The 23,862-nt window shown below is 33.7% G+C and overlaps 1 protein-coding gene across 1 annotated transcript; it reads right to left on the bottom strand.

Annotated features, from left to right (window-relative positions):
* Positions 1 to 16,123: 16,123 nt before the first annotated feature.
* Positions 16,124 to 23,099, bottom strand: Sec15 (exocyst complex component Sec15). The gene is made up of 16 exons (XM_013316793.1): positions 22,919 to 23,099; positions 22,561 to 22,710; positions 22,166 to 22,271; positions 21,722 to 21,860; positions 21,146 to 21,326; positions 20,897 to 20,972; positions 20,637 to 20,772; positions 19,914 to 20,207; positions 19,376 to 19,511; positions 19,088 to 19,173; positions 18,445 to 18,655; positions 18,055 to 18,147; positions 17,728 to 17,842; positions 17,553 to 17,649; positions 17,221 to 17,421; positions 16,124 to 16,813 (listed from the first exon to the last, which is right to left on the bottom strand). Exons 1-16 carry the CDS (start codon positions 22,937 to 22,939, stop codon positions 16,573 to 16,575), a joined length of 2,283 nt encoding a protein of 760 aa, XP_013172247.1. The 5' UTR covers positions 22,940 to 23,099; the 3' UTR covers positions 16,124 to 16,572.
* Positions 23,100 to 23,862: the final 763 nt, after the last annotated feature.

Consider the following 23,862-nt stretch of genomic DNA (forward strand, 5'->3'; position numbering starts at 1 on the left):
GTATAATACACATTTTAATTATTATTAAAACATTAACACAGTTAATAAGAAGAGCCGAATTAATATCGATTAGCATATGCCACGCATACATATTACAAATAACGAACGCCCCGCCCTCTATTGTCTATGACCGTTTATTATCTCTGCCCATATCTAAAACTGCGACAAGAAGGTCATATAGGCGGTCGTGTTGCATTTTGTAGAACACATATTACACGCATTATGCGTTAGAACAAAATGCTATATAGTTAGTAGGCCTAATTTCTCTGGCCAGATGGACATAAGTAAACTTAACATAGCCCCTAATCAATGTCAAAAAAGGTTCATACGATCCTCATCGTACTGTTGCTGTTTTCATGTAGAGTTTTAAGTTTCTAAGCCTAGATACGTTTAAATATTACTTATCAGAACTTCACGCAGTTAATTCCTCTCACCGGGTCAGAAAAAAAATTCCGACTATAAAACAAAATGCTACTCTATATTGTCTTATAGCACAGATTAACAATGTATTTGTCAACGTCAATAATTTTTGACGTTTGATTTATACTGCCAGTTAGAAATTTTGAAGTAAAATTAAAGTTGATTTAATAATATTGTTCGTGTGTTATAAATAAATTATTTATTGCTTTTAGTACAGCTTTAAGTACTTAACGCAGTATGAAAGAAATAGTTTGGTCTGGACCTTGGATAAGGGTGTGTCCAATAGACTTGAAATTTACGTTAATATGTTTTCGTAGACAAGCCCTAATGGCGGTTATCTAAAACTTTGCCAGAAAAAGTTAAACCCATGACAATATCTACGCCCAGATAATTTAATCAACCAGCAAAAACATATTTTATTTTATAAGTAACTTTGTGTGTAATAATATAGATTTTATTCATTTTTTTTAATAAATAAAACACTTAAAGTGGCCGAAAGTGAACGTGGCCTTTGATTAATTTGATTACAAGAATTTATTGCATTAATTTTAAAAAAGTTTTCACATGTAACATTCGATTTAAAGTATCAAACTCGACGAACTTGTAACACATTGATATTTGATCTAGTTATCTACGTAACCTTTACCTAGGTTCCAATAAAAACTTGTGTGCGGCGATCTTTGGGGGAGGCCTATGCCCAGCAGTGGGCGACTTACGGCTGAGAAAGAAAGAAAAGAAATGACTTTATTAGATATAAAAAAATGTAAATTACAATAAGACTACTAATGCGAAAAATATTAAGTAATTTGACGTAGTGAATCTTTTGTGTAAAGTTCACCTTAACCAATGTAAGTTGTCTACTGAAATAAAAAAGTTCTACAATTGCTTGTTGTAGAACTGGACGACAAAAAATACATATTACGTATACACATCATCTGGCTAGGCTGAGATAATTCACGTGAGGTCTTTTTTTTATATCACAAGGTGGCAAACGAGCGAGCGGCCACCTGAAATCGCTGAAATAGCGAAGTGACCGTTGCCCATAGACATACGCAATTGCATATGCGTTGCCAAACTTTAAAAGGTCGACGCACAAGATTTACCAAGGTAATCGTTTTGACTTTATTTTTAACCCTACTTAGCGTATATTCTTCTTCTCTGCCTCTCTGACTAACGAAGGTTGGCGATCAGTACTCCATATTTTCCCTTGTCTCTTGCGAGGGGAAATAGTTGGGCGGCACTCGCAACCCCTGTCCACTCTCGGATGTTGCGCAACCAGGACTTTTTTCTGCGACCAACACTCCTTTTACCAGGAACTTTTCCCATCAAGATGAGTTGAATCAGTTGAAGTATTTAAGATGAAGGTCCACTCAGCTGAAGTTTGCGCTGCCTCGGTAAGCGAATCCAGAACTACGCAAAACAGAAAGGGACTAAGTACAGAGCCTTGGTGCACGCCTTCTGTGACCGCTATCGGTTTCGTCTCACCCACCACAGTCCGCACCATAGATCGCGCAATTGCATAATTGCCCTTATCTAAAATCTTTTTATGTATGTTCTTAGCAAAATATATGTATACTGTTTTATAAATGTAATTCATACAACATTATTAAAATGTCTGTTAACTAACCTTTTCATATGTCGTTAAAATAAAAAGACAAACTTTATGTCCAGTTATCGAGTTATCATTCAAAGAAGTACAAGATCAATGTAGGTCATGACACATTACCTTTTGGGGAGCGCAGCGTAGTGACACATCAAATGAAGGCTTCGTACGTCTCACGAAAGGCACACCCCACTAATAATCTTTATGTTCTGCCTAGTTAATAATAGTGCGGTGAATACTCTGTTATTATCTATGGTCTTATTATATGTATAGATGTAATTAGTTTGTCTATGGATTATTGTCTTGCTATTAAGTTGCGAAACAAATAGTTATTATCTGCGATGACAATATGTTTTTTGTGTACCGGCAGTGAAAACCTGCGCTTATATAACATCAATATAGGCAAAATAATCTCACCTACATTTTTTCTGTACGCGCCTTAAGAAACGTAACGTGTAAAAATCTTGTATGTTCGTTTCTCTTACTGTATAACATTGTCGCAATAGTTAACCTATTACCGAGTTAAAGTTGTATTTAACCAGTGTAAACAACTTTAAATGCTAAATACCTAATTAATTTGCGTTTACGCATAGAATTATCTTTGCAAAGGGCTATACATAGTATAGTGTTATCCAAACGTTATGGGGTCTCGAAATCACGAATAAAACGCTACACAATTACTGTCCACATTTAATGTCAGCGGGACGTATAAAGCACATCCCCGCGAGTGCTTACCGCTACCAGTAGTGGGCTGAGACTTTCCTTCGGAGGTAATTACGAGCCTTTATTAAGTTTGAATCTTATAATACATAAACGAATCTAACCGTTTACAAAATTCAGATTTTAGATAATGATAAAAACGTCTCAGGAAATCTTATTCTTCATTGATAACACAAAATCGCATTGAATTTTTATTATACGTCTAATGCAGAAGCCATTTTAAATATCATCGTAAATTATTCTTAACATAAATTAGTTATTATTGATTTATTTAATATTTTATGTTGCAATCCTGTCATAAACAATATCGCATAAGCTCAGTTCAAATGCATTTGGAATGTACGAGGAAGCTCGAAAGCCTTGGCAATTTCGTAATCTGATAAAATGTTAAAAGCTATAATATCTTAATCTTTGTTATATTATGATTTATATTATAATTTTTTACAATTTTTCATATTTTATGTGTGATCCAAATATTAGTGGATCACGGTAATAGACGAAAAGAATTATTTTTCTAACTGTACATGAAATTTTTGCGTTCATAAAGGAATAGTTTCTCCGTAGTGGTAGAGTTTGGAACAGCTTTCGCTAAACAATTGACGACCAAACAATAGCCAGAATTCAAATAGAAGTCCCGCGTTTCATCTGATAAATGTGATGTCACTATTATCTTTCTAAGTTTAGATAAATGAATGGATGTTTGTTTGAATGTATCTCCAAAACGGCTGAACGGATCTCGATGAAATTTGTAATTAATATAGAACATTGTCTGGAAGAACACACAGGCTACTAATTATGTTTTTTTTTAAATTCCCCGCGGACGTATTCGCAGACAACTAGTCCAAAATAAATCACAAATCAACCAAAAGTTTTTTTTTCTTTCAAAGAATCTTTTCGGTTACCGGACATAGAATAATAAATAGGAGGCGCTTTGTAAATCGCCTTAATATCAAGGTAGTCTTGTCACAAAATTCCAATGGTGTTATATATTTTATTCTATTTAAAACATTATCTTGGCCATTACCAAATCTCGACCAGCTATTGTTACGTCGGTCCATTATTTACACGCGTGGGCGACGTATCGAAGTTTGTTTGTTTGGTGACTAATACATTCATATATTGATGTAATGTAATTTTTATTCTACAACGACCTTGAATGACCCTCACAATAAATATTTGAAAGTCGCACCAATTAAATATAAAGTATGTTGTAGAAATAATAAGAAAATATAACGAAAAAGTCGTCACAATGAAGCGTTATAGTACGCAATTTCACAGTACCAAATATTAAAAAGATTCTGTAAGTATATCAAGGAAAATATAATAAAAAATATCTGCCTAACCTAACCTAACCTAAACATTAAGCATATTCAATTTTTCCTGTAATCTTATATCTTTAAATGAGCAACTCATGTCACTCATATATATACATATCATAAAGTTTAGTATATAGGGGGTTTCGGGGGTGATACATCGATCTAGATAGGAATCATTTTTAGAAAATGTCATTTTATTCGTGTTTTATCGATAATCAACTTAAACATAAACTTAACTTTTTAAAAAATTAAAAACATTATTCATATTTCATCATTTTATTAGTAAATCGCACTTAAATATAATTTCTAAAAAACACAATAAAAAAAAAATAATATCATCCAGATTTTTATTTACTGGCGCCATTTTCCTCCTTCTTTATTTCTCCAAAAATCAAACACAAGATTACTGTTTTGATTTTTGAGAAATTACTGTATTTTCGGAGTTATTCCATCAGGTCTTTTTTTTGATATTGAGAGAAATATTGGAGTCAGTCGGACTTAGTACATATACATATAATGTCAAACTCCGTCTAAAAGTATTCGGTTGATAAATGTACGTCCACTTTAGAGTGTGTATCGGGGTCAAAGTAGAAGGCATTTGACAATAGCACTATCGTAGGCCACGCCCTGACATGTCTACTTCACTATAAAATATTATGGGTCTCAGGTGTACAGGGTTGTCAATTTTCATTGCAGTGAAAATAAAATACGCTGACTCCTCGGTTGTTGGGAAAAAACGACGGCGAACCTAGATCCTTAGGGGACGACGTTAGCGTCGAGAGGGAGCTGCCTCGGCAGCTGGCGCAGACGGGGCCGCGGACGAGAGCGAAAGCGTGCCCGTGGTCCCGTCCCGATGCGTTGGAGGAACAGAGGGGTTAGGTGGGTATGCCTCCGCTATGGAGGAGAATCCCACATAACTACCGCGTCCCCCCCGGGGCGCGGAGTATGCATAAAGCATTCCCCTCTAAAAAAAAAAAAAAGGGGACGACGATAAGCTTGCAGTATATTTTAAAGGAAAATTATATTAATATAAAGAGAGAATATATGATTGCTTGTTTGTTGTACTGAATTATTTTGAAAAATTCTTTCATTGTTGAGAAGCTACAATATTCCGAAGTGGTATAGGCCTATGTTTATTTATTCATTTTTATAATTGCGCGGACGAATTCGCGGGCAAGTAATAATTAACCATAGAGTTCTTCTCTTTAGTTCTGCTGTTCTTTTTAAAGCTAGGACCGTACTCACATGGCTTCGTACTCGAAATCGAATAATTTAAAATATCGTTTTCATTAACAATCTCTTTTTTCGAAGTAATATCGATTTTTACACTAATAATCATGAAGATTGCTCCGTTTATGTGACGCAAACGCTTTTTATCTTATCTTTAAGATAATAAAGTTCAAACATGTTTATTTTATAAATATTAGACGTGACTCGATAAACGACGCAACGTTGCATTTTTTTATGAAATATATTTTTCTCACTGCGTAAAAAATGGATCATCGCGCCACAATTTATTGAATCGACAAAGAATAATGTCAATACCAAAGGAATAAAAAAAACTTCGATCCGGGTTCAATGAATAACATTTGCTAATAAAAACAAAACACTACTACTTTGTAATACATCTTACTAATATTATAAATGTGAATATTTGGATGAATGGATGGATGGATGTTTAGAAGACCTCTCCTACTCCACTCTCCAGAACTATCTCCAGAACAAATAAATGAATCTAGCTGAAATATGCAAAAGATGTATAACATAGTCTGGAAGAACAAAAGCTACTAAGTATTTTTTCATTCCGCGCTGACGGTGGCATAATAGTTGCAAATAAAACTGATTTAAAAAAAAAACATAAATTACATGAGATCTTTATGAGAATGCCAGTTGCTTTAAAAAAAAGATTTGTCAAGAGATAATCTGACACGCACACGACATCGACCCTTTAAATTTATTATTGTTTTTTCGCGAACAATATAAAAAACCCTTGGTACAAAAACTGCGCACACGTAACCACCATTTCGCTTGTGATATGTTGTCCGGTATTAGAGTCAGCTTACACTGATTTAGGGGTAGCGTTTTTTCCGACTTCTATGAATATCACTTCACTGTATATTTAAGAAATTAAGTCATGCCTTTAAGAAATTATAGAGATGCTCTATGTTATGTTTTGTTCCATTTTATTATCACTTTCCTTGTCGTAAATGTCGGTAATTAGTATTTCATTTCTGTATGCAAAGAAATGGACTTAAATAAGGGACGAGTGAGCAAAACCTTAAATGTAGTTCTTACAACAAAACTAAACTGACAGACGGATGTTTAAAGGTTTTTTGGTCTTTAGTAAATAACCATATAGTATTACCCAATTATTATTATTTAATTCTATAAATAAATAAAAATATTATCATATTAAATGCATATTAAATGATTAAACATTCAATTTTATTAAATGAATTTTAATAAACTAATCAAGACATTGTAGAGCATATTTCGTGACGAGACCATTTCTGCAACGTCTTTACCTGGTCGCTTTCCGCTTCCGCACTCGCTCCGCTTATCACAATAGTATCATAACAACGCTGCCTTCAGCAACAATACTGGCCTTAACTTATTTTTCTGTCTCGGAATCTGGATGGACTACTTTCAAAAACATATGACCTAAATTTTCCAACACTACCAAATAAATCAATGTTTTATGAACAAACTAGCTGTCGCCCGCGACACCGTCCGCGTGAAATTAAATAAACATAATTCTCTCTATATATTCTTTCAGACTGTTCTATATGTGTGCGAAATTACATCCGTCCAGCCGTTTAGGAGATATCTTCAAACAAACATCCATCCATCCATTCATCTAAACAATCGCATTTATAATATTAGTAAGATATACGATTTAAACACGATTCAACTAACTATTATATTATATAATTACGCAAAAACATATTCAGTGTCTCTTCTAATAGTTGCTCTTTCTTTTTTGATATCAACCTTGTCTATCAAAATAAATTAACAGTAGATTTATTAGAGCATTAACGAGGTACTCTAAATAAATGTTATTTTAACAGATTTTGACATGTTTAAGGTTAGTTTATTAAAAGTATGTATTTTTAATCAATAAATAGAGTTATATTTTAGCTTACTGCTCGCTCTACATTTCAACTGAACCAAATAAGCGTGAAATCTTTCAAAGATATTACTAAATACATTTTAGATTTGACAGCTTAGCTATTAATGCGTGGTTTATATTATGCCAGTACAGTAGGCCAGTAGAGCTATACTGGATAGGCGTCTAGTGTCAGTTAACGTTTACATTATGCCAGAGCTGATTTTGAACGCTACTGACTTACTATACTGACATTACGTAAACTGGCAAGCGGTAGGGTAATAGGGATAAACACAAAAAGCTTTAAAACCTTCAGAGCTTTAAGCTCTTGCAGTGTTTAGAAATTTGATCTCTATTTCGAGAAAATAGGAAATATATGATACTCAAATGAGGCTATAAAGCTTTACCTTAATAAAAACTTTTGTTTCATTTTCTTTTAACCTTTAAAGTATAATTTATTCATTCACACGCTAATCTAGATCAAGACCGAATCCCCGATTGAAATTAAAACTATACGCCTCTCGTATTAAACTGTACCCGGTGATTATTGACAATCAATTATGTGACCATTCGATACGCATAGAGAGAACGTGTTGTCATCGGTATGAATCATGCGTCAGTGTAGTGTGACCTTTATAGTGACTTTCTTTAGTTAATTTGTTTTAAAAAGTTATTGCTTAATTCACATGTAAGTAAAAACATAACCTACAGTCTCGAAATCCTTTGGGGTCTCAATCAATTAAAACTGATATCTAGATTAAAATATGACAGTGAAGAAATTCAATGATAAAATATCGCAAAAACCCTTGCACCGTAAGAACGTGTAACTATTTTTAACTGAAGCCAAAAAATGTTTCTGTGTCTAGATAAGCTTATTTTGAAATACGTTCCTTGAAGGCGAAAAGGATTTTACGTTTTAAAATTAATACAAATTTTAATGCCTTAGAACTAAAACGACGTAAAATTGTAAGGACTCAATTGATTTTATTGATTGATACGTCGAAGGTTTTTTGACGCAACGTAGTTACTATACAAATCAAACTAAACATTAGCTATAACTATACATAATAATAAAATCGGAGTGTCTGTATGTAATACCGAAAAAAAATCATATTTCGTGCATATAATGTATCTGCGTAACGAAGAAAAAAATATTGCCTGTCTGTATGTTCGCAAGGCCGCTTTTGTTCCCGGTAATACCCGGAACAACTGGACCGTTTTTAATGGAATGGTATAGGCTACTTTTTAAATTAACAAAATCGAGGGCAACTGCTAGTATCTATGTATGTTTAACATCACCTTGTTTTCTTCGTGAAATCAAGTTAATTTACCAGGTACAGATATGGTTATTATACTCTGATGTTGACATTATGATATGGATACGTCAAGTTAATATAATTCGTGATTCACGTCGTAGGTGTGACGTATTATGATTCATCGTGTCTTACCAGGATCTTAAAATATCAGTCAGGGTGTAAGGTCAAAAAAGTAACGATTATATACAAATCAACAATTGAATTGTAATGGCGTAAGAAGACATGAAGTCACGTATTATATATTTTACTAGCTGTCGCCCGCGACTTCATCCGCGCGAAATAAAAAACCTAATTAGAACCCTATATGTGTTCTAGCAGACTATGTTCTACATCTATGAATTTTACCGAGATCCATGCAGCTGTTTCGAAGATACCTTCTAACAAACATCCATCTAAACAATCGTATTTTTAATATTAGTAGGATTTATTAACTTTTTTGATGATTAGCTATGCAATTCGAGTTACTTCTTGGGCTTTTGTTAATTGAAGACATTCCATTTTAGTTTTAAAATAACGGCATAACCTTAAAATTATAAAAATGACGCAAATATTAAAATTTACGCAATGTTTCTGACATAAATTGAAATGTAAACGTAATCCTCTTATTGAATTAACACGTTCAGCCATTATTGTATTTTAAAACGTCATAAAGTAGCGTATATATAAATAAATTTCAATAAGATTTAGCCTTGTCTCTGATACATATTACAATATATTACGATACGCCAATTTGTTAAATCGTAATATCCTCTTTTAAAATTAGTTTCACTTATCATCAACAAAAAATATTGACAAATGTTACTAATATTATAAATGCGAATGCGATGGATGGATGGATGGATGTTTGTTTGAAGTTATCTCCAAATGCTGAACGGATGTCAATGAAATTTTGGGCATACACATAGAACATAGTCAGAAGAGCACATAGACTACTAATTATATATTTTTTAATTCCGCGGAGATGGAGTCGCGGGCGACTGCTAGTAAATCACAATCCGGTTAACCAGATCACTTACAAATACCATAAGACCTTAACGATTAAATGTTGATGGCTACAAAAGTATAGAAAGATCGTAGAAAGTATGGATGGATTGTGTAAAAGAGGATATGCGTAAGAAGGAATTGGATTCAAATATTACGGCTAATAGAAATAAGGAGAGATATATGAAGAGTACAGACTTTGCCAACCCTCCATAAAAAAGGGCACGAAGAAAATGTTAAGTTTTAAGAAAGATGTGTGAAATAAGGCTTAAAAGCATTCCATAGTTTAAAAGTAACAAAGTTATTAGCTTTTCTATTATAAATGCGTATCCTTGTAGCCTTATCAAAACTAAATTCTAAAGTTTTCAATATTAAATATAGTTTTTTATTGCACAAATATGCGGTTAATAATGTGTTAATACTATTTAGGATTGAACGAGTCAAGTACAGGTTAAATCGACATAACTTAGTTATTATATTTCCAGATAAAAAGATCATTTTATTGCTTGATACTGCATCACAGATGGCAATTGATACTTTGGCCTCTGGCCATAGATTGTCTAAAACTTAAGTGACTTAATTTTAAAGGACTGTGAAGTTTTTGAAGGAAGCTTTAGTACGCATTTGATGGTAAAAAATTCTAGCATCAAAACTAGCCGCGTCCGCGTAATAATACCACTCATCCTGATAAAGGGTCCCCGATGGGCTTGAAACTAGTCGGTGCCGCCACCGGACGAATATGCGTGAATGTTTAGCCGTGTTTATATATCAGCATCAAAACTATTTGATCTTTATCAAATTTCATCTTGTTTCACGACTTAAAACATATATAAGTATCTTTGTTCTATATTATTAAAAACAATAGATTTCTTTCCCACGTTAATTTAGTACATTTCATGTAGCATTGAAATTGCTAACATTTTATTCGCCTTGTATTGATGCGGATTGATGAAGGTGAGACCTAGCTTTGTTCCCTAAGACCTCAATAAAGGTCGATATGAAATCCACGATAAAAATATTAATTACCGGTTTCCACTACCCGAAAATATGTAATAAAAGATATTGTTATCTCTATTTTTTCAAAGAGAATAGAGAGGGATGTATTTCGATAGGACACTCATCTTTACATCTATATTACGCTAAAAATGCAGTTTAGTTTAACGAGTATTTAAAAGCTTTGGAAGCCGGTGGTTCATCATAATATATTTCATAATTATATTTCAATAAGCATTAATTCTGATATTTTCTGTTCTGAGAGCGATAAAATAGTTGAAATATTTTTCAGCTAAAATATAATTGAAACAATACCGCGCGGACGGGGCCGCGGGCGACAGCTAGTGGTCAATAAATCTATGATTAGTTAAAACCGGATGTCATCTTTAAGCCGAATATGAAAAATGTAAGAAAAAACTTGTAGTAAATTATTTGACAAGATTTAGATGTTTGTTACGAATAAGTTTTTATGTTTTTTATTTATCAAATCAGCATAAATTTCATATAACATTCCTTCTTTGTGAACACTAAGTTAACAAAAAGACTATAAGCCAAATGTCAGTGTATCAACGATCTATTATTTTATGTTAAGACAAATACCATGAATTGTGGGCGAAACTAGATGAGCCAGTTCTTCACATACCGATATAAATAATACAGATTATATATTTTTTCAAATATCCTTATATCTAAACACCATAGAGTATATATGGTACAAATGACCAAAACTTTTTGACATTTAATTTATTTTTATCTATTGTAAAAGTCATATCTTGTTTTGTTTTTTTTTTTAATTAAACAAAAGTTTTATACAAGAATTAAATTAAATTTTTGTATTATAATTATGTTTTTCTCCTCAACTTTTTCAGTATTTTGTTATAAATTATTTGGAACCTAACAAGTAGTAACATATCTTACCTAAAATATCAAACATAAAATAACCAAATTCCGATGCCGAAATTTGTCAAATCTTACTAAGATTATAAATGCGTTTGATAGATGTTTTAAAAGTATCTCCCGAACGTCTGCATGAATGTCGCTGAAATATGACAAAGATGTAGAACATAGTCCGAAAGAACACATACATTATACTAATTAAGTTTTCTTTTATACCGCGTGAACGGAGTCGCGCGCAGATAGTAAAGGTTATAAAACGCTTCTAGCGTTTTTAATTAAATTTTAAAATATGCTACTTAATTAACAGACTTATTCTGTCCATATAAGGGATAGATTATTAATCTAAAATCACTGGCACTTTAATATTGACATTTCGGTAACAAAATAAAATAAAAAAAGGATCAAACGATCGCTCGACAGCAAGGTCAAGTTGTCACTCTTTGGCGCGAAACTGGAGCAACGAACAGGTTTGTAAGCGCCATCTGATTATATGAAAAATGGACGCATTGCTCATTTCCATGTTGTAAAACACATATAAAATATTACAAAAAAACAGCAATTCCACATAGCTTCGCAATCTTTTATTTAAATACTTTTTTTACTTGTTCAGAGATGGCGAACATTTTCGTATCTACGTGCCATTTTTCTTGAGAAATTTTTAATAATCTTTCGAACCAGGATTAGCGAGAATCGTTGTCCGGTCCCGGCCGATGACCACCATAAGCGAGTAACTTGAGTTAGTTAGTCCCTTGGACTCTAGCTTATCCACATTCGACTCTATTTAGGTATCTTCATATTCAGACGAGGTCGCGGACAAGAGCGAAAGCGTGCCCGTGGTCCCGTCGCGATGCGTTGGAGGAACAGAGAGGTTTAGTGGGTATGCCTCCGTTATGGAGGAGAATCCCACATAACTACCGCGTCCCCCCGGGGCGCGGAGTATGCATAAAGCATTCCTCTCTGGAAAAAAAATGGTATCTTCATATTGATATGAAACGTTTAGCTTTTATCAGACTCTAAGGTTTAGATCTAAAAGTCAAACACTAGGGTCATGTAACTTTTATAATAAATAATAAGTCACATTTGAATTGTAACTTAGGACCATAGGTCAGTGAGTGGGCTAACTGGAACTATGTTACCAAATAGCACATGTAGGCGAGTCACGCTATTCCAAGGCAATGATATATCTGATAACACGGCGCCTCCATTTGTCATTGCTGTTGGCTGTTGGTATGCAGAATACGATGCCACTGATAGTATGGAAATTATCAAACAATACTTGTACATTATTTCTTCATATTAACTAGTATCTAGTTTTATTTACCACGGGTTCCTGAGACCGAAATCTCCGTTTATCTCTGTTTTGTCAAATATAATATGTGACGATATGTTTTATACAGATGTTCGTGCGGGTGTTTAATCGGCCCTATAGGAATTCTTTTCGCATTTAGCTAGGCAATAGGCCAATTGGCCGAAGGAGAAACACCTATTCAGGAAGACGCAAAGCTAAGCAAACAGAAAATAAGACTACGTACAGAACAACCTTTTTTTCAGAAGGGAATGCTTTATGCATACTCCGCGCCCCGAGGAGACGCGGTAGTTATGTGGGATTCTCCTCCATAGCGGAGGCATACCCATTAAACCCCTCTGTTCCTCCAACGCATCGGGACGGGACCACGGGCACGCTTTCGCTCTCGTCCGCGGCCCACGTACAGAACACCCTAGTTTATGTAAAAAATAATCTGAATAGTACCGACTTTTTTAAAATATTAATCAGATTAAGAAAATAAAATTAAAATAAAATACTATTTTAATACACAGTTCTTGCAAATCCTAATGTAATATTTCTTCACGTGCATCTGTAGTCCAATAAATCAACTACCAACATATATTGCAACTCGAAACTTTCTAAATCGAATAAATAAGCAGCTAAGCCCTGAGACCTAAATGTAATCCATATGTTATTTACTATAAGTGCCCGATTTAATGACAATTAGCATCAGGTGTGTCCGCCATTTTAACCACCTGCGTCATTATATTGAAAATGTATTTGTTCTGTTATGTTTGCACATATGTGTATTTTCTATACGAAATATGGAATGTACGTTTGTACGGACGTAATACGTGCAAGGGTTTTTTTTTAAATAAACTAATGTTTGAAAATAGTCTCACTTTTGTTAACAAGTAATATAGTTTTATAGGTTTTGTTATCCGCAACTCACCGATGAGCGCGTAATTTGCGTTAAAAAGGGCATAGACTCACTCCAGCCTGTTCAAAGAGAGGTTAGCAGAGGCGACCACCAGAACGATTGCAACTATTAATTAGTTCGGTCGTTCATAGCATAAGAAAAGTAATAAGAATAAATACGTTAAACATAACTTTACGGAAGATGCTCAAGTGCAGGTATTAACTGAGAATAATTGTTAGTTCATAGAAATTTGCCTTTTAATAAAACAAATAATATTTATATCGAACTATATGTTGCTTAATTTGATATTTCAAGAAGTTTGTAATTTTTACATTCATAAGATTTCGTCATCAGTAGATATGTGGTCCAATCACGTTGGCTACTCCTGCATAATTCAAAAATGGCTCATGGTTAGCTGTGAGCTCGCGTTTGGAAGTCAGGGCCTGGTAAACCCACGAAAGCTCGCGTAAAATAATAATAATAAATACAAATTTCTATTAAGCCATGATAACTAAATTCTACTAAAATATACCACAGAAAGAATATTCAAGCGATTGTAACATAATTTAAATATGCAAGCGGAATCGCAACATATTTACTAGTCTTGTCTGCTAGACCTAAATCAGACTATGTATAATCTAGACGATAATATTCACAATTTCTCAACATTTACACACGCGGCTTAATAAAGCGGGACACCGTGTGTGCTTGTTGCGAAATACAAACTAGATTCAGTTTGGAAAGACTTTAGTGTTTGTACGCCCTGTAAGTTTTCATAATAATAATACTTTGACAAGTCTTAAATAACAAATACGAGTACCTTTGTTTTATATCGAGTGTGTATCTGTCTTACTGTTATAAATGCGAATGTTTGGATGGATGGATGTTTGTTAGAAGGGATCTCCGGAAGGGCTGCATAGATGTCGCCGAAATTTGGCATAGTTGTAGAACATAGTCTGGAAGAACATAGGTTGCTTACTTTTTTTTTAACACCGCGCTGAGGGAGTCTCGTGCGACATCTAGTATAAATTTAAATATAGAAGTCTAGAGTCTCAAAAAAATTGCACTATCAATATCTACTATATCTTTGTACAACTCCTATAGATCTCATCATCATCATCAGCTCACTATACGTCCCCACCGAGGGGCTCGGAGCTTACCCTCAAATCAAGGGTGACTAGGCCATAGTTGGTTGGCTTCACACATATCTTTTGAATTTCTTCTCAGATATGTGCAGGTTGCATACGATGTTTTCCTTCACCGTACGAACGTCGGATAAATGTACATATCTAAATCGGAAATCGAAAAACACATTGGTACAAGGCGGGATTCGAACCCAGGACCTGCAGATTGCAAGTCAAGTGCTTCACCCCTGAGCCACCGATGCCTACAGATCTATGAAGGTGTTATAAAACTTTGGCTGCATATGTATGCAGCCAAAGTTTCTATATGTATTTTTTTCCTCTTCTTGAGATACCTCTATGACTAAGTTTAGTCTCTTCGTCTTAAGAGTTGAATGAAGTAAATAGTTTACTATTAAACAAGAAATAACACTGCCAAGTATAAAGATATTAAAAAAAAATAAAAATAGTAAATACTATTAGTAATATAGAATAACTAATTCATGCCAATTAAAGGCATTCACATGTATTTTATCTCGCATGAGATAGCAATTTTAAAAGTCATGTATCACACGTGCAGTAAATATATCAGCGGACAATTTGACCCTAACCTAAGGTCACAAATGTCGACCTCGTCTCCCAATCGACTCACGATCACTGCTCCGATAATCTGACGCATTGATCCACTTATTAAAACGTTGTGTAATCATTTTTTTGACGTTTCAATACACGACTTACTTAATTTATATGAGTTTAAATTTTAATCTTACTTCTTATTAATATTATAAATACGAATGCTTGGATTGATGGATGTTTGTTAGAAGGTATCTCCAGAAATGCCTGACAGATTTTGACGAAATTTGACACACATGTATAATATAGTATGGAAGAAGACATAGACTACTAATCAAGTTTGGAAGGATGGATGTTTGTTTAAAGGTATCTCCTGAACGACTATACAAACAACACATAGGCTACTTATTTTTGTCGCCCGCGACTCCGTCCGCGCGGGATTAAAGAAAGGTTCCTAGAGGGTTTCCCGGAAATTATTCTAATTTTTCTCGCCGTAAAAACCATCTTTGAACTTCAACGTACATTTAAAAAAAGAATTGGCCAAATTGTTCCAGGCGTTGTTGAGTTATGCGCTTACCAACACATTTTGCGATTAACTTTTATACTACACACGAACGGAGTCGCGGACGACAGCTAGTTTAAAATAAAAATGCAAATATCTGTAATTTATTTCATTTATTAAATAAACAACTTTTCGATCGTGCTATAAATGCGTTAACATCACTAAAATTAATCTTAACTAATAAGTTTTATTTAATCTACATTTTTTAAAATAATATAAAAACATAAACATTTGTATCAGTACCTTAAATTATTGCACTTAATAAAAAAACATAAGTATTTTTATGAAGAAAATCCGAAAATGAACCAGTGTATTGACTCAACACTAGTTTTACTAAAATGTCGACGTTTATGTCCCCTCACTATTCATTCTGACACTTGACTTTGTAACGAAAGCGCGTCATTCGCACCAAAGGTTTCCAACTAATAATAACTTAAGGTTAATTATTTTTTTTATTGAGATATTTATTGTTGCTGGATATTAAAAGTCTAAAATAGATTTAAAACTGAGGCAAAAAAATGTATTTCGAAATTGTTAGCTTACATTCCATCCTTAGGCTTGATCTACAAAACTGTTAATAAATAACAAAATGGCGACCGCATATTTATTCTTGAACTCTTAGTTTTTACCGAATTATAACTTAAAATTATTAAAATCTTAACACATAACATGCTACTATGAGTTATTATACCAAAACTTGACAGACCCTGGCATTGAATGTGTTAAAAATACATAACATAAATAAAAAGAATTAAACTTCAACGTTATTTTACAAACTTCAACCATCTTGATTCTGAAGTTGCTTCAATTGTTTGAGTACGGTGTCGAGAAGTTTCCGTCTGTCTCTTTCATTCTTCTTCAGAACGGAGAAGACAGATGACTTCTGTTCTGCTTCTTTAAGTTTCTCGAGTAATGTGGCTGCATCGCGCGGCGTTACTAACGCGTATTTACCTCCTTCTATACCAACGTCGTGAAGATATGATGACCAATCCCAACCAGTAATTAAATCCAGAAGTTGCCTGTAGGAAATCGACATAAATAAATATATCGCAGGTATTTAAATCCCTTTTCCACTAACCAATAAGTCGCGCAACTGCAATTTTTATTGCAATGGCGATCGCGCCCATTAAAACCTTACTAATCTTACTAATATACATGCAAAAGTTTAGATGTATGGATGTATGTTAGAAGATATATCCAGAACATGCATGAATCTCTCTGAAACTTGGCATACATGTATCACAATAAAAACACATTGGCTACTAATTACTGTACTATTCATTGGCTGATATAATTTGATCTACTCCTAGATCTAAAATGAGTTCAATTAAGGGTTCATCTTAAACTGGACAATACTTCTGGTCTAATGTGTCCAATACAAATTGACCTATTCTGAGATGCAACATCTATATAACTCTAGGCTCACCTTAGACTGGCGAAGTGTTCAAGTAACTCTCCTTCCTTGAGACCTGGTACCGGCTCTCCGGCCGCGAACTGCTCGCATTGTATGACGTCCAGGTCGAGCTGGTAAAGAGCGCCGGAGGAGATCTGCTTCACAGCGGGGTCCATCAGAAGGTTTCGCAAACGTGTTGCTATGCGGTTTGTTGCTGCACGTACTGCGGCCACTCTATGAACAATTGTTGAGTAGTACGTTAAGTTGTGGAGTTGAGTTGTTGAGTGGTAAAGTTGAATCGAGTTGAGTCTAGTACAACATGAAAATAAATTATTGAACGAAAGAATGAATGATCGAATAAAAACCTGGCGCGTTCCGGAAGCTGTTCCAGCGATGTGAGCACTCCGGACAAGTAACTCAACATATCTGTGACGAATGATGACGCCTGTCCGGTCGGTTCCACTGTTATAAAACAAAAAAAAATTAAAAAAATCTAGTCACTATCTCGCCATCTATAGGATTATTTAGCATCTAACTGACCTAATAACCAATCGTAGTTCTCCAGGTCAAGGAATTCGTCAACTTTCTTCTCCAGATTATTGCAGATCTGCTGCTCAGCGTCATCACGGGCCGCCTGGAACATGCTGCCCGCCGCCTGCACAATAACGTTAACTTGAATTACATATTAAAACAAACCTAAAAAATTTAAAGATATAAAAAAAATATCAATTTTTTTTTTAATATTTTTTTTAGATTGTAAATAAATAGAGTGTAGACCATTGACCTTTTTTCTTAAAATTGTTCATTGAAATAATACTATAGGGATTTGGATTTATGTTTATTTAATAAAAAGTTAAAAGTGTTTACCTGCGTGGTGACAAGTTCGGAGCCGGTGATGTTACTTATAAACTCGTAGAGGAAAGATGTTGCATCCTCTAGATACTGCGTATCGACTATAATCTGTCAACAAAAGATAATCTTAATAATATTATAAATGCGAAAGTTTAGATGTATGGATGGATGGACGGATGGATGTTTGTTAGAAGTAACTCCAGAACGACTCCATGGATCTCGCTGAAATTTGGCATACATATAGAACATAGCCTGGAAGAACACATAGGCTACTCATTTTTTTTAAAACATCACGCTGACGGCGTCGAGGGCTAGTCAGAAAGTAAGTATTCTTCCATTAATGAATTATAAGCTGTTCTGTGACGTCATAGCTAAAGTATCACATTATGGTGGTCAAATTATCACCTGAACTAGTTGCATTAAAGGCAATGGTCGTCTAAACAGTGCGGAGAGACATCCAGTGAAGGAGCGGCTGAGCAGCAGGGAGGCGGAGTGCCGGGCCTGCGCCGCGCGCCGCCCCCCGCCCAGACCCAGACCTGCTGAGTACTTCAGCCACGCGTAGATGAACTCCTTCACTTGCACGTACACTGCCGGCACTACTGTTGAGAATGGGAACCTAATAACAGATTATTAGTTAACGCTTTCACTGCCACTGACTCGCTCAGCAAGTTCACTTTTTTTTTTGGTTATTTTACTAATACTTCTTGCACTATTCCAATATTGGGAATCGAACTTTTCATCACCTGATTGAAAGACCGAAACCTTAACTATTAGGCTATTGGTGTTTAAATAATATCAGTCTGGAGTATACTACTTTTAACATTTTGTCATTATGTTGTACAGTCAGCTACGTAAAAATGTGTACATTTAAAAAACTTGAGATTATACTATTGTACAAATTGCACGTATTCGTCATGAATCCATATTTGGAAGCTCAAGGACCTATACGTGTGTAAATATTTTAGAAACCGAAGCCGTATACAAGTTTTTAAACCTTTCTAAATGTATACATATTTATGCGGCTGACTGTACTTATTTGAATACTCACTTTCTAGGAAACGGTTGTGTTTCCAATTCATCACCGTCGTAAGGAAATGTATCCATAACACCGTCGTATTGCTCTTGATCCGCTACCTATGAACAAAGGTATAGCTTTTGAATTTATTTTATTTAAAAAAAAAAAACAATTTTGTTTTTTTTTCCTGAACGATAAATACAATTTTGTTTTTTTTTTCAAAATTATAAGCTATGAAGAAATCAATTAAAAAAATAAAAAATTTCAATAAAAATCGAAAGTCGGGATTCAAACCACTATAGGACTATTGGTATTTCGTACCTCAATAGGTAGGAAGGCGGCGTTGTCGAGGATGTCCCTGAAGACAGAGACCCAGCGCTGCATCAGCACCTCAGTGTAGTGCTCCGCCATCTCCTGCAGCACCGGCGGCAGCGGATCCGGCGGCAGACCGTAGCACCTCAATACAACAAAATCATTATGTAAACGCGTCAAATTCATTATGTTTATGTAAAGTTTTTATAACAAAATTTGTATATCAAACATATCTGACAAATTCAAACAAATCCACTATGGACAAAAGATTTAAAAGTCTAGATAGATGGATGGATGGATAGACTACAAATTATATTTTTTTGTAATTCCGTACGGAATGAGTCGCGGGACACAGCTAGTATGTAACAATTTGACAAATACTTGAAAAACTTGTAAAAATATTGTTATCTCTATTTTTATCAATGAGAATAAGAGAGGGAGAGAGAGAGAGAGTGAGAGAGAGAGTGAGAGAGAGAAAGAGTGAGAGAGAAAGAGAGAAGAGATACATTTTGGACATAATAATCAAGAAATAATTACTATGACTTACTTGAGAGTATTAATAAACAGCATAATTTGATGTTTGATACTCAACATTAATGTTGGATCAGTGATAAGTGATGTGTTAGTCCTCAATGTAGACGCTACTTTATTAACAGACATGCTCCACGTATCCAATAACCAGTCTTTGGAGACAAGACCAGCTCCGGTGGTCAACAAATGTTCTTCCAATATGAAGAAACCAAGGACAGCGCTTAAGTAACTTTTCATTCCTTGAATTGAGTCATGCAAGTTACCCACAGCCGGGATTAGGACTAAACGAGCTTGTTGTTTGCGTTGTGCTCTGAAATTAAAGCGTTAAATGTGAATGATTCCATTCATTCACTCGTCCATTCGTTCATTCGTACGTCAATTCGTTCTTAAATACTTGACTGTTAATTGGAAACTTTAAAACATATTCTTCTTATGTCAGATTGTAAGAAAAAATTAATTTTAAGCTAAATTTATGAATCAACTAAATTATTTTTTAAATCAAACTATAAATTTAACGTAATATTTAACTCTGTAATTGGAAAAAATCTTACTAATATCATAAATGCAAATGGATGGATGGATGTTTGATAGAAGGTATCTCCAAAACAGCTAAACGCATTACACTAAAATTTGGCATAAATATAGAACAGTCTTGAAGAACACATAGGTCAATAATTTATTATAAATGCGTAGGGGAAGTCGGGGGCGACAGCTTGTATTTCTCATAAAAGTAATTCACCTGTAGTACTGAATGAAATCATTCTTAGCTCCGAGAACACTGTGTATATGAAGACATCTATGTAAAGGACTGAAATCCACTAATTCGTGCGGACATTGCGGACCAATATTGTCTTTTCCTAAACCTCCCATCATTTCTGAAAAAAAAAAGTAAAAAAATTATTAAAAATTTAAAGAAGATTTTACACAGATAGAACAACAATAGCCACTATGATACAAAAAAGGTTTTAGTTTATTATAAGGAAATATTATTAAATTTACCTTTTTTATTTTTAACTATATTTTCCAAACTCCTTCCGAGCATATCTTGAGTTTGTTTTAATGCCATCACACCAACCTGAAATAAACTTCTACATATTAACATGCAAGAACAATCTGTAAACCCTTTATTCTCTTGAACAGTTTGACATCAGTTCTGTACATAAATCATACAAAAAAACAAGTCAAATTATTTAACAATAATATTTTTCAAATATAATATTTATAATATAAATATCAAAATCAACAGACCTGCGGACTAAGTTTCCGTATATTCTCTAAGAAATCTCTCAAATCAGCCATAGACGCATCTTGTATTGCTTGTCTGAGTCGAGGTATATCTGCTGATATCTGGGAACACCATTTATATGGTCCCACTCGAGGTAGCAATACATGCTCTAGTTGTTCTAACGTCTTTAGAGCTGGGTAGTACCTGGTGATCGGGAAAAGTATTTATTGTAATATTACTGACAATACAAATACTACCTGCTGTACAAATAATCCTTGATTGAGTGCTAAGGAAGTCCCTTAGCATAGGTTTCTGAGTGAAAAATAGGTTTTTAATTTAATTTGTAAAAAACAACATCAATCTAACTATAGTGTCCTTCTGACAATAATCTTATTAATTTTATAAATGTGAATGTTTAGATGGACGGATGTTTGTTAGAAGATATCTCTAGAACTGCTTTTTGGATCTCGCTGAAATTTGGCATAGATGTTGAACATAGTCTGGAAGAACACACAGGCCAGTTAAGTTTTTTTTAATGCCTCAGGGACGGAGCTACTGACGATTGTAAGTTCTAAAATCAATAAAGTGTCAATTATCACCTCTTAGCATCAACTTGAGTTTTCAATTTAGAATATGTAGTGAGAAGTGGTAGACAGAGTTCCATCTTTTCAATTGTAGCTGCTATATTCAGCTCAACTCTACGGGCCCTTATTAATTCCTCTGCTCTTGAGCAAAGACCTAAAAATATAACATGAAAAAAATATTTATCCATCCCATTCTTCTAGAAATAACAATTTTGTTCTGGCACAAATTTTACTAATGTCATAAGTGTGAAAGTTTCTATGGATGGATGGATGGATCTTTGTTAACAAGGTATCTCTGGAGCGGTTCAACAGATCATGATGAAATTCGGTACTTGACTCATAGTGTTTCCATAAAAGTACATGGTTATGTATATTCCTTTAATAGTGTGTTTTTTCAGAATAATTAATTAAAAAATGCATATTTAAAGTGTTTAAACAATGAAAAATTACAATACTTACTGTCAGTTGTCTCTTTAACATTAGCATCAACATTAGATATCTCCGCATGCAGTTCTTCAGCATGAGACCTCACTTGTAACAATTCACGAATGGAATCTATGAAACCCTGGAAGTAGAAACTATTCATTAAAATATACATACATACTTGTTATAAAATAACTTTGGTACATATACAATGGCTTGTAATATATAATTTTGTCTGGTGATAACATAACAAAACTTTGTTGGAAAATAAAGTTTACAAAGTAATTTATACTTTGCCATCTATTCTGATCACAATATAGTCTTGAAATATGTTCTGATTTTGTCACCCATGAAGGTTTTTCTATTGATCACTGTATTTTTTCTAGCATATAAATTCGTCCAATGTTATGTATAGTAACACAAGTGCTTACCTGATAATAGAAATTACACAATTTCTCAATCTCTTTGTCATGTTGTTTTATTCTTTCATCCAATTGCTGTACAAAAGCTTCATGGCCACCTTCCCCTTCGTAGACTGATCGGAATGCCGGGCCCCAGTAGTCATCAATACCCTCTATCTCCTATGATTAGCGGATATTTAACAAAAAACATAAGTAGGCAAAATATGTGGTAAAAGGCAGACTTTAAATATTAAGAATCTTGTAAATTTTTACATTTTAACCATGTATAACTTTTACAATTTTTACTTTTTACTTTTGTTTACAAGTTTTATTGTATAATAATGCAGAAATTTTGAATATTTTGTGGGTGGTGTCTTGGAAACATTACCTGAATAGTAGCGTTGGTCATTTCAGGAGATTTTCAAATCAAATAAAATGAAGGTCGGCTCTCCGAGCTTCACTATTTACATAACAGAATATTGGATATAAGCCTGATTTATTGAGGTATATGTTTTTTAATCAATCAAAAACTCTATAAATATCAACGACAGAAAACTTTATCTCTTGACAGCAACAGTGACAGTGACAAATGTCAACTGACATTTTTATTTAATTTTATGACCTGGTAACATAGACCTTTAATATAGTTTATAGTATTATTTTGGTAGTTTAATTAATTAGTTTTATTAAATAATTTTAAATTGATTTATTTATGAAGATATTATGATACTATAACAAATTAAGTATATTTTTACTTAAAAATTATTATTTTACTTCATGTATAATAATACATTTTTTGTTGTAATGTTTTAAAAAGAATTGGTTTAGCCGTTTGTATATAAGTTTAATATAATATCTCACGAAAGTTTGAATTACATAGACCTTTAGGTCATAACATGTCAACTGTCACTGATTGATCTGACAAAGAGTAAACACTAAGTAAAATTTCTTGAAGAAAATAATCGTTCTCCGTAATTCTTCTTACTACTTTTTTACTCTTAATCTTAAGTCTTCGGAATTATTTTATTCATGGTTGATTTTAATAATAATCTATCTTGAGGAAAGTCTACAATGACAGGCAAACTAAAAATATTGGCAATACAATGTCACGAGACAAGTTACGTTTTTAGAGATGTGACATTCGTTAAAGATTGGTATGGGTATAATAAGAAATACCATTAGCTTTGACCCAAAATTAAAAAAAATAATAATGCACTGCACAAAACTGTAAACTATTAAAGAAGGCTAATAGGATGAATTATCAAACAACATATTTCTGTACGCGTTCGTATTGGCTTGAATGCGGTCACATTCACATTACATAGCAAACTA

Source organism: Papilio xuthus, unplaced genomic scaffold (genome assembly GCF_000836235.2).
Source record: "Papilio xuthus unplaced genomic scaffold, Pxut_1.1 DF826945.1, whole genome shotgun sequence".
Taxonomy (NCBI): Eukaryota; Metazoa; Arthropoda; class Insecta; order Lepidoptera; family Papilionidae; genus Papilio; species Papilio xuthus.